This window comes from Thunnus maccoyii, chromosome 16 (genome assembly GCF_910596095.1).
Source record: "Thunnus maccoyii chromosome 16, fThuMac1.1, whole genome shotgun sequence".
In the NCBI taxonomy this organism is placed as follows: domain Eukaryota; kingdom Metazoa; phylum Chordata; class Actinopteri; order Scombriformes; family Scombridae; genus Thunnus; species Thunnus maccoyii.
The window spans coordinates 10,936,050-10,948,514 of NC_056548.1; the positions used below are offsets into that span (position 1 = coordinate 10,936,050).

General features: G+C 38.5%; 1 protein-coding gene across 1 annotated transcript; it reads left to right on the top strand.

Moving 5' to 3' along the window:
- Positions 1-710: 710 nt before the first annotated feature.
- On the top strand, positions 711-10,516 carry LOC121881515 (programmed cell death protein 10). Its single transcript, XM_042389342.1, has 8 exons — positions 711-842; positions 2,715-2,935; positions 3,873-3,926; positions 5,888-6,005; positions 6,243-6,369; positions 6,780-6,858; positions 6,951-7,033; positions 9,623-10,516. The coding sequence occupies exons 2-8, from the start codon at positions 2,846-2,848 to the stop codon at positions 9,702-9,704; spliced, it is 633 nt and encodes a 210-aa protein (XP_042245276.1). The 5' UTR covers positions 711-842; positions 2,715-2,845; the 3' UTR covers positions 9,705-10,516.
- The last annotated feature ends 1,949 nt before the right edge of the window (positions 10,517-12,465 follow it).

The window sequence follows — 12,465 nt, forward strand, 5'->3', positions numbered from 1 at the left end:
TTAGACATTTGGTCTAATCTGGGCCTGCAACTAACAATCTATCTTTATAATTGATTTTCTACTGGTGTATGAAATGTAAAAAAAGCAACAACCACAGTTTCCCATAGCCCAATGTGATATATGCACAATACTTGTTTTTTTAGTCCAAAAGCCAAATATATCAAAGTTACCATGCATCATATAAGACAAAGACAAGCAGCAAACCCTTGTATTTGAGAAACTGAAACATCTAAAAAATAATTTCAATTATTAATCGAGTATCAAACTCGCTCCTGATTAATTTTCTCTGATTGGCTGTAACTAACTAATTGACCAAATGTTTCACTTCATGTCTAATCAATTGCAATTTGAGTTGAGTCTTATTCCTTTTAATTTTGAGTTTCGTTTCATGACACCATCTTAATTAATTTTCAGAGTATTTTTTAAAATATAAAACATAGAACATTTAAAGACATTTTCCAAAATGCAAGGCACTTACATGTATAAGACAGATAAAACAATTTTATATTTTTTCTTCAGTGGACTGTCTTCAGACTTCCACAAAGTCACGCTACAATATTTTTTATTTTTATTTTTATTCTACCTATTTATTTATGAATTTATTATTTATTTATTTATTTATTAGTCACACTACAATAACAGAAATGTAACTATTTCTCATGACGTTGCAGTCGCTCCTTATATCCGCCCTCTGATTGGACGGCGCGTGTGTACGTAGCAACGGTCCGGAAGATGTCGCTCAGGCCAGTCCTAAAAAACTTCCGCCTTAAGTTGTAAAGAAAACATAGCAGCTAAAAGGCAATCGACGGCGTAACCAGCCCATTTAAGAAGTCAGACCAAAGGTAGATACAAGTACACATTTGACACGCATATTCCGACTTACATATCTGCCATAAAAGCAGTTTGCTGACGCATTTTAGCTCATTTAGTGAATACAAACCTACAATTTACTGTAGCTAGCACGTATGCTACGCTGATAACTGCTAGCAGTTCGCTACCATCGATTTGGTCGGGCCATAGGCCTCAATTGAAAATCTTTACGGCTAGATCGCGATGAATGTACCATTTTGCCCGGTCAGCTGCCGTCATGACAATAGATTTTTGATAGTTTTATCACGGTAAATAAAATAGCAAACCCCAAGTTAACGATACATCAGCTACTTTTGTTTGCCATGTCCAGTTAGCCGAGTAGCTGTTACCTGCAACTGACTGCATCCAGTTTTCTAGTCAATTTATCGCGTCAGACACTGTGGTTGATAAACGGTGATGTTACTGTTTGCCTCAAAGAATATGTGAAGCATTGGACAGCTCATGAGTGCCATAGTTAGTTGATAAAACTCGCAGATACTCAGTATTTAGTTAGCTAAGAACTGAACTGTACAACTAGACATCACTTGTCAATAATGTCTTCTAGCTCCTTTAAATCTGACTCTATCAGCATATCAGAAATATTGAGAAAATAGGAGATATAGGCTAGCTTGTAATTACTACTTCCTGTTTTCATAATATTTAAATTATTACACATCAGAGTTGTTATTTGGTCACACTGGCCTTGCTGTCAGTAGCCAGGTAACAGATAACTGTGCCACTCCCCTCATAGAGGTTAAACAAACTAGCAAGTCTTCTCTTCCTGCTGGTTAGTAAAGCTACCCAGTAGACCCTATACATATTAACTTAGATGTACTGGTTGGTATATTGATGTACTGGTTGGTATATCGATATCGGTGTATATGTAGGTCAACAAGTAACAAGAAATTGCAGCACAGAAATGGCAAATATTTTGTTTTAGATACAGTGTCATAGTTGGTCCATCTGAGAGCACTGAAAAGTTTGTGTTTTAACTTAAAAATATCCTGCTCAGTACATATTGATTCAAATATCCTCTGCCGATACTGCTGAGTACTCAACCAATATCGATACTCTCCTTTTCCCAAAATTGTTGTGAGAAACTCAGAATTGCCGTGGCCCTAGTTGGCAGCCTGCTGTGACTGACTAAATGCATATGACAGCTTAAAAACTGAATTTTATTTTGACATTTATGAATGAATGATGCCCGATTCACTCAATCAGGTCACTATCTGCACTAGAGCTGCAAAGCTTAGTCAATTATTTGCCAATTCTTTTCTCAACTTTTTTTAATAATCAATTAATCATTTTGAATTTTTTTTTTTTTTAAGAAAAAAATGTCCAAATTATCTGGTTCCAGCTTCTCAAATGTGAATATTTTCTGGTTTCTTTAGTCATCTATCACAGTAAACTGAATATCTTTAGGATGTTGGCAAAACAAGACATCTGAAGAGCCCATCTTGGGTTCTGGGAAACAGTGATCGACATTTTTCACCATTTTCTGACACTTTATAGACCAAATAACTAACCAACCAGATTAATTGATAATGAAAATAATTGTTAGTTGCAGCCCTAATCTGCACCAATAAATTAGATCTTTGTATTCCTATTAATTACCAAATTTAAGAGGTTATTATTGAAAACTCTTGTTTATTTTATGTGTTAATGTTAGAAATGGATATCAGTTGTCATATCATTATCACATTTTTAACTCTCAAATATTAATATTGGTATTGGCCTCACAAATCAAGTATCAGTTAAGTGATATGACCCAGATATTCAATGTCTTTCTGTACAGATAAAAAAAAATCTATTAAGAGCATAACTTTATAAATACTCTGCTATTGTCTGTCATAATTCTCTTCCAGGCTCTTGTCACTCTGGAGCTTGTGTGGTTTTTAGAGAGTGTGTGAGTGTGAGTGTGTGAGTGCATGTGTGAGTGTGTGTGAGCTGCAGTTTCCTCCCCACCATTTCACCAAGAGCTGCTCCTCCCTGGAGGATGACAATGGAGGAGATGAAGAATGAAGCGGAGACAAACTCCATGGTATCCATGACGCTGTACGCCGTGATGTACCCAGTTTTCAACGAGGTAAAACATCTAACGTGGACAGCAGTCGTCTTTAGTAAATGATCTGACGTAGTGCGGTGGTATTAAAATAAGGTATACTTTATTATCTCCTTAGGGAAATTTTTCTTGGACTCTGCATCACAAAGCATTTATCTCCAGAGATACTTGGATACGTTGCAACATCCTTACAATCATTCGTACACCAGAATATTGCACATTCAACATAAAAATGATTACTCAAGTATTGCACAAGGTGTAGAGTTGAGGTTTGTTTTCGTTGTCAGTGTTCTATAATCCTTACTCATACAGGATTAGACTGACCTTGCTGTCACCAGAAGATGACAGTGTTCTTGTTCTCACTGAATCTTCAGTGTTACTTCACAAAAAAAGGGAAACTGAAGAAATCAACAATTGTATTAAATAAAACCCCATCGAGGACGACATGCAGTCAGTTTGATACTTACGGCAGGCGAGACACAGGAATTGTTCAGTTATCTGAGGCTACAAGTCACAAAAATGTGGATGTATTTTAAGACCAATTCCCACTGTAAGCTAATATACTTGACAGATTACTGATACTGCAGTGGAGTGTAAGGAGATACAGTTGTTATTGTAGGGACAAAATGTCCTAGAGTATGACTTACATTTGTATTAGACAAATGTAAATTTACTTTTGTGATGATCAACAGTGCAACTAGACCAGAAATGATAAAACACACACTATGTGAGGATAGTGATATGGTTGCTGAACTGGAAAATCTGAAAACTGAGAAGCGATATGATGTGGTGTTCCTCTGAATCACCTGTTTGGCGTGAACGTCATCATACATCCTGTTTGGCTGAACTTGTGCTTGTTTTGACAGAGAAATTAGTTCCAACTAAGCATGCAGATATGCGTAAAAAGCCTCAGCATGTCCAGTTTTGTCATTGATGTGTGTTTTTTTTCCTTTTTCATTAGCTGGAGAGGATCAACCTATCAGCAGCTCAGACGCTCAGAGCAGCCTTCATAAAGGTAGGACTATGCATGGATCAGATGTGGTGAAACATGAAAGTACAATGCCACTACTTCATGACTCTCACAACGTGCTGTCATAAAATCTTTGGTTAGTAAATGAGATACACATATGACCAAGGTCAAAACTGCAATTGTCTAGACTCCCGATGATATAAGCACGAGGCCACATGAGATGTTGTCTAATGCAAATTTCAGTTCATGGAAATGAAACAGAAAGACACCACATGGAGCTGCAACATACATCCCGTGTAGAATTGGAGTCATTGTTGCTTGCAGTTCAGTTGTACTGTTGAATTTGAGGAAAGCTGTGTTTATTACAATTTAGGATTATTTTCATTTCGCCGGTTCTATCAGTTATGATAACACTGTCCTCACCAAACTGAGAGCTGAGATTACTGAACACGCCAACATTGCTAAAAATAGGTCCCACAAGCATGGGCAGTCAGATGATCATACAGGTTTTTAAAAGCTCCCAGATTAGTCAGTTATTTGAAAGAGTTTAAAAAAAAAAAAAAGCAAAGTGTAAAAAGTACAACCCAAACTGTCTGCAGTTGCCATAGTTTTGCGCACTCATTGGTTTCTTGTACAATGAGGCATTGTTGGCAACTTAACAAATGAACTCCCTTTCAGTTTTACCTCTAGATAAAGGGGTTTAGATAATCTGTCAAAACCTGCCGGCTTATTAAAAACATGTATGATTGCCTGACTTCTACTGTTTGGTTTTGTCTCTGTGTTCAGAGATCTAGTTTGATGAGTACAGTGTTATCATAACTGATAGATCCGAAGGCCAGAGCTGAGCAAAAAAAAAATTGAAGTTGTAATAAACTGTAACTTTTCCTTTTATACTTTTACTGCTCCAAAAGTAGAGTCTTGCTGTTTTCTCTTGTAGTCTCTTTTTTTACCCCCATGATTTGTTGGATTCCATCTCTTTCTGACAATGTTTCAAATCGATTGACCAGCAAAAAAACAAACCAAAAAATAAAAGTGAAAAATGCACAAATATTGATTTTTCTTTTTCAACAATCTTTAATTGACCCTAAACTTAGAAATCCCTTTGTGAACAGTGTACTTCCTGGTTTGTCTCAGGCCTTTTATCCCACTTGAAAGCAGTGCTGATGCAGGAGAGTACAATACACAGAGGGCATGTATGATGAGTTAAAGAGGACTAATGTGAAGCAGATGTCTGTTCTTTCAGCATGTCGTCATGTTAATTTCCCTGCAACTGCATGGCATTTTAACTGAATAATTAATGTCATATAAAATGTTTTCATTAGTTTTTCAGTCCTACCTTATATGATGCTCATTATGCTTGAGCACCTCCATTTACATGATTGATACTCAAATAGATTAACTCAGCTGGAATCGATATAACATCAAAGGCGCTGATATACAGACTGGTGTTGTGATTTTAACAAGTGATACCTGACTGTAGTCATTAGAGAAGACTGTTAATGCCTTTCATCTATGCAACGCTGTGATAACACGGGAATAATAAAAGTGCGGCGACCGTAGATCACCTCTGATGAGCAGCAGTGTTCACCATGTGTACAGATGAAATATTAATGAAGGAGAAGCAGCTTTGTAGTTATACAAACCAAAGGGAGATGTCCTTACCTCACAGCTGTTTTACTACGACATTTGTGGGTCTTTAGTTCACTTGTCTCACTGATTGGTCCCCACTACCCCCGCTGCTTCCTAGCTGGTGTAATTCCGGGTTGAATTATTTAGGAGGGAAGCTTTTGTGCATCTGACATTCAAAGTTCTAGCTTTGTTCTCTGCAGCTTTGTGCGTCTTTTTCACTTCTGTTGGAGAAGACAAACTTAGCTCTATCTTATTTTCCTCTGATATGTGACTTGCTATTCTCTTCTTCACCCTGTCTGCATAATGCATCTAACAGCCACCCAGAGTTCCAACTTATGATAAGAGCTATGATTAATGCCCTGTTCCTCTTTTGGCAGGCGGAGAGGGAGAACCCTGGCCTGACTCAGGACATCATAATGAAGATCTTGGAGAAAAAGAACGTCCAAATCAACTTCACTGAGTCCCTACTGCGCATGGCAGCTGATGACGTGGAAGGTGTGTATATGAGAGAAAGAGGTTCTGAAATATTGTGGTAGGAATCTTTCGTGAGTGTTTTTCTTTTTTGTTTTATGATCACACCTATCCAGCCCAACCTATCTCCACTTAATTTGTACGGTGTATACCGGTGTTCTGTTCTGACTAACTTAGCTGTACAGTATGTATCACCTTTAGCTGTGTTTGTGTATCTATTTATCTAAAACGATCAAGTCACTGGGAGCCTTTTTCCTGCAGAGTTCATGATTGACCGGCCCGAGCAGGAGTTCCAGGACCTAAATGAGAAGGCCAGAGCTCTGAAACACATCCTCAGCAAAATCCCAGATGAGATCAATGACAGAGTACGCTTCCTACAGACTATCAAGTGAGTGCTGTTTCAAAAAACCAGTGTGCACTGTGATTAAAATTAAATACAGCAATGTACACTTCACCAACAAATGCCATTAATTTACACATTACAGACAAATGCTGATTTGTCCCAGCAGTGCAAATATCTCTGGTCTGGTCTGGTCTGATCAAAATTGCTACATTATTGTTAAATAATTGTTACACCCCTATTGGCTGATGTGCTGCTTTGTACACATACACAGTATCTTGCATCAAATCTAAAGACATTATTGTGTAGGATCGGGCAAATTACGCCACACTGTGCTCATTAAAATTATTTATTAGTTGTTTCTGTACAAACTTTTTATATTGACTGACTTCCTCTTGTCTGAATTTGTGTTGTGAAATCCTGTTTGCTCACTGGTGTTGCTAACGGTTTCCCTACAGAGACATAGCCAGCGCCATAAAAGAGCTCCTGGACACAGTCAACAATGTCATTAAGAAATATCAGTACCAGAATCGCAGAGTGAGTACCAGACAGACATGATATCTGGTTACCGTTCACATGTTTTCCTCATTTCTAAATTATGTTTCCGTGTTTATTTCCTGCTCGTCAAGGCTCTGGAGCACCAGAAAAAGGAGTTTGTGAAATACTCCAAAAGTTTCAGCGACACCCTCAAAACATACTTCAAAGATGGAAAGTAAGTGTGTCCGTTATATCCTGTATTGCACAAACACTGTTCATTATGGAGAATTTGTGTCAGTAAGGAAGGAAGGAAGGATGGGTGTTCCCCTGAGGGTTGCCCAACAGTGTGGTATGCGATTTATGTGATTTTAGCACCTTTTTTCTATGTTAGTCTGATTACGTGTCAGTCGAATGGAGCAGCAGTACCTGACAAACATTGAAAACACTTTAAATCATGTTATGACGGGAAACAATATTGGCCTACAGCTGAGTCCCCTTAAACCTGTGATTAATGAATGGAGTCTGGCTGGATGCACCTTTTAGATTGTATGATTGGCAGAGAACTACTTTACCTCACAGGTTAAATGGCAGTCTGCTCAGCTGCGCAGTGACCCGGGAGAGTTTAAACATATAACTGAGACAAAATGTTCATACAGACGTGTTTTTAACTACCAAGCATCAGCACCGAACCCCTGTCAGCTCACCCCGAGCCTGGCTCTGTTATATCATAGTGGCAGGCGGGATCCTCCAGAGGGACCGGACCGGAGGAGCCACCGAACATTCAATAGACATGCATTGAAGTGTAAAAGGGCCTAGAATCATGAAAAAAAGGAAAAATGTGAACATAGCGCAGGTGTGGCGGTTGCTTGCTGCGTTTAGCTTGTCTATAGCGCGGTATTGCAGTATTGCGGTTATTGCAGACCTGCCAACCTGTATGCATTTTGACATCAGAATATGCTGGTATGATTTGTTAATCTAAACTGCGCAAAAAGCTGGTGACGGCGGTGAGTTCAATTGTGCACGTGCAGTACTCAAGTCTAACAGCAAGAAGCAGCAGCCTGCCGAAAAGCAAAAGAAGAAGAAGAGTTCGACTGATCATAGCGCCAGATAAATTCAACCTGCCTTCACCCAAATATTAAGCAGGGATTGACAAATGCGTAATGTGATTTCAAGAGTCTGCAAATCGTCAGCAACATACTGTCTCGTTCCCCCTCCTCACTCCATCTGGCTGGTTTCTCAAGTGAGGACGGTTCTTTTAACTCCTTTGCAAAGGTAAATGCATTGGGGTGAATGTGGAAAGTTGAAATTGTGAATTGAGTTAACTTTAGTTAATACAGACCTGCCAACCTTGGGAAGATATTTACGTTAACGTTAGTCTAACATTATGTAATTTGCAAGCTAGTTTGCTTTTCACCAGGCTTTTATGTTGGCAAAGTAACTTAAAGTTATATTGTCCATGTGTCGCAGATTGTTAAACGTGAATTCTTACAGCACTGTATTCATAATTATTATTTAAGTCAAACCATGGATGTATTATAAGAGCTGGATAGGGCTTCGCCACTCAGCCTTGCAGCCAATTTTGCCCATTTGGTATTGCCTCGTGGTATTGCAGCAAAAAATACCCCTCTGGCCCAAAAAGCATTTTCTCCATAGACCACCATTGTAAAAGAGACGTCTGTAAAACTGTTGACAGGACACCTCGAACTTCAAACAAGGTCAGTTACAACTATTATGAACTTTTGAACCATTGAGGTTTTATATTTGTAAAACTTTCCTTAAGCTGAGAAAAGCGATTTTAAAATTCTGTGACGTCATCATAATATAAAGTCTATGGGCCGAGTGGGAACTTGCAGGCGGGGCCAGTTTTTCAGTGGATACAAGATATAATGTGTGAATTTGTTAACTTTAGAGGTGCTGGTTGGTGGATTTCGTTGACTTTGTTACCCGTTTCCCAGTGTTTTCAATCTTTGTGGTAACAGAAGCTAACCAACTGCTGACTCCAGCCTCAGGTTTACCGTCCAGACATGAGTGGTATTAATCTTCTCATCTAACTCTTTGCAAAGAAGTGCATTTCTTTAAAATTTGATCTATTACTTTAAGTAAGAATACATTTGCTGACTACAAATTCTCAAACGTGAGGATATCTTTCTCTGTTGTATGCTTCATAAATTGAATAATTTTGAGTTTATTTGGCTGCTCTTGAGACAAAATGAGCAATAAGAAGACATCAGATTCTAGCAACTTTAGATGTTTTACAGACAAATTATTAAATTACTAAATCAAAAAAGATAATGTATAGATTAATGGATAATGTAAATAATCATTGGTTGCAGCTTTAAAGAAGATTGCTGTTTAGGTCATTGAGCTAATAATGCATCATGCCGTCCAGTGTGTTTCATTGTATTTAACACTAAATGGGGGTGTAGTTATTGTAAATATTAGAAGTGCTTACAGTATAAGGCAATACAAAAGCACCACAAATTACAGCCTCTGAAATGATGAAGGAAGTGGATCAACACCTTTCTTATACAAAGTCAACAAAAATGAAACATGATAAGCTCCATAACAGACGGGCATATTGTTGCTGCTAGGAGGTGTGATTAACGGACGTTTGAGGAGAAGAAAGGATGTGGGGGCAGTGATGTTTGCAGTGACTCAGCTGGTCATTTGTTAACTAAACCTGCTGTGCGTCTTTTGAATGTCATGGCATTATGAGCTCAGCCCCATTTCCTTTCTTCCCTCACAATAGTTAACAAGGTGTTCAAACAGTGTCTGTGAGCCTCTCCATTCTGTTTTCCCAAGTCGTACTTTTCTTTGTTCCCAGGGCGATAAATGTCTTCATCAGTGCAAACCGGCTCATCCACCAAACCAACCTCATACTGCAGACCTTCAAAACCGTGGCCTAGCCCTCAGAGACCGCAAAGCCCCCCCTTCCCCCCTACCCCCCACCCCCTCCACCCCCCTTCCCACGGGGAGCAACTGCTAGGATGGTGGAAGCTTGAAGAGCGCCTGACCCATATATGTAAATTAGAAAGAGTTGATTTTAGGGTTGGGGGTCGATTCCATTGGAGTCAAGATTCTAGATTCCAGTTCAAGAGACTGAAAAGTGCCATTTGTTTTTTTTTTCAATGAGGATTTTCCAGTCTTGAAATGGAACTGAATGGGCCCAAAGTCTTGGTTGATTGATTTTATTTGGACAGTTTTAATTTATAACCCCGGTCTTGTTGGGAGTAGGTGAGGCGAGGTGTTTATTAAAGACTAATTGCCATTTTTCTAATATATTCATGTTGATCATTTTACTTTTAGCTTTTCAATCATGGCTACACATCTGAGTCCGCATTCAGTAGGGGTGTGTCTCAGTCGTCTATACTGGTTTTCTCTTCTCACCTCCCATTTGTGTTATTTTGCCATGGTCTTTACGCGCAGGATTGAAAGAGCACTCGACCGCAGGTGAAATAGCTGCGAGGAGAGGAGAGGAAGCAATGTTGGACATTTAAGAGGCAAACCCAGATTTCATTTCTCTTTTATTATCAGACGACAGAAAGCCAAATGACTTCCAGCACAGTGTGCGCCTTACCAAGTCCTGTAACATTCCCTCCTCTCAGAGTGTAATGAAGTGGAGCCAGTCCCTGCTGTTGGGGGATGTAGAGAGAGAAATGCAAGTTCTGTATTTAACTGATATCTGGTTGCAAATGTTCAATAAATAGTTTCCAAATGATGATGCTTTTTTAAATGTGTCCGAGTCCAATATGTGTGAAGATGACTTATTTATTTTTGATGAGTGAAAGGAGTTATGTGTTTGAGTGTGAGAGAGAGCTTTTTCTTCCAATTTTTATGTTTGAGTAATGACAAAGGGAACACATTTTTCCTTACAGTGAGTCTGTATAAGCAAAAGTGGAAAGAAATTGACTTTTTAATAGGTCAACCTTTATAAAGGGTTAATAAGTTGTTAGTAATGCTTTAATTAATGTTACTAAACTTTTCAATGCGATATAGATCAGTTAAAAGTTTTTACTGAGAGCAACATTTGGGTTGCCTGGTAGTGAGAATTTTTTTTGGCTAGTGTTTATTCAATAATACTTAACTTAAAGTCCCCTTGTGAAACATTTATAAGCAGTGTACAAACATTTATCCATTAACTCCTGTGGGCACCTGTTAATGGATGCTGGATGTGTATAATTATAAAACTGAAAATATCCTTATAATTGCATTTTAGTGTGTTATTTGTATACTGCTTATAAACGTTGAATAGGGGAACTTAAAGTGCTTAGGACACTTTTTCTTAGCTGCAGAGCATCTATTCTATTCTTTGATGACTAAAATGAAATGAAAGTGATAAACTTTAGCTTTTATTAATAATTTGACTAGAAATGACTCACTAGAAAGAGGGATTTTTGACCCACCTGGCAACCCAAAAGTTGCTCTTACTATACATGGTTCAGCAACACTGTCCGCAAAGACTCACATCAACATGGTGATATGTTCCCTCAAATATAGGTCAACCAATGAGATTTACTGTCACATAACAGGTTATTTGAGGTCCCTGGAAATATCTTCAGAACGTTGCTGTTCATTGAATGACATTATGGGCTTTTCCGAGAACACCATGAATACCATGGAAGAAATCTGTCATCTCTGTTTTACTGAGCCACTAAGCAAAGAAGATTCGTTACGTGCTCTTTTTCCGTAGTGTGTAATATGCACCACACACACTCGTTTTTTGGCTGACATCACCAGTCACACAAAAAACAACAAATGGGGAAAAAGCTAACATGCACTCAGCTTGTATTATTTACAGTAAAGTGATAAAATATAACCTTGTAAAATATCTCACAACATTTTGGCACAGCTTAAACAGTCTTTATCAAGAATTCTTATATAAATAATCCATGTTATCATCAACGTCACCACCCTTCCTCTCAATGAGCAAGCACTTTTCCTTTTACGAGCAGATGCTTCCTAACTGTACAAGGTCATTTTCGTGTTACTGCTCCCGTCAGCTGAAATACTGTTGTTTAGTTCCACAGCACACTGAGACAATAACATTTCCAGTGTTGCCAGGAAACAACACCCTGTAGCAGCAAACCATGAAATCACCAAGGGACAGAGAGGCTCTAGAATAGATCTGTCAAAAAGATGGGTCTGCAGCCCTGTTTCCTGCTGCTTGGTAGTTAAAAGAGAAAATGAATATGCATGTAAAGTGGCGGTTCAATTGCTGGAGATATACAGTATACTGTATATATATATAAAAATAATGTATTCAGATCCTTTACTCAAAGATCCCTTCCAAACATATTTTCATATATTTAAAATACTCTACAAATAATAATTTGTGTCTGATATGTAAGTTAGGATGAAGCTACTGAGCAGGATGTGGCATTATGATGATACTGCCTATCACTCCAGTGGGGCTAGCCGCTGTCTAGCCAAAGCAGATACAGTGTAGATAAAAGGCCGGGTCAGGCTGCCATCCGCTCTATGCTTGAGTGAGAGTAGGATTTAAAGGCACCTTAAAGATAAATTATGTCAGGGCAAGAGAATGGTGTTGCTTGTAATCATGAGGCATGGTAGATTTATCATGGCACAGTCTGATACCCACTGCAAGGCCTAGTGACAGGTCAAAACATCATGTTTGAATATTGGGCTTCCAAAGGAATGTTCACCCGA

Coding starts and splice junctions, on each gene's coding strand:
- LOC121881515 (XM_042389342.1), top strand. CDS start 2,846: ATGACAATGGAGGAGATGAAGAATGAAGCGGAGACAAACTCCATGGTA. Junction 6,370..6,779: donor CGCTTCCTACAGACTATCAA/GTGAGTGCTGTT, acceptor GTTTCCCTACAG/AGACATAGCCAGCGCCATAA. Junction 6,859..6,950: donor ATCAGTACCAGAATCGCAGA/GTGAGTACCAGA, acceptor CTGCTCGTCAAG/GCTCTGGAGCACCAGAAAAA.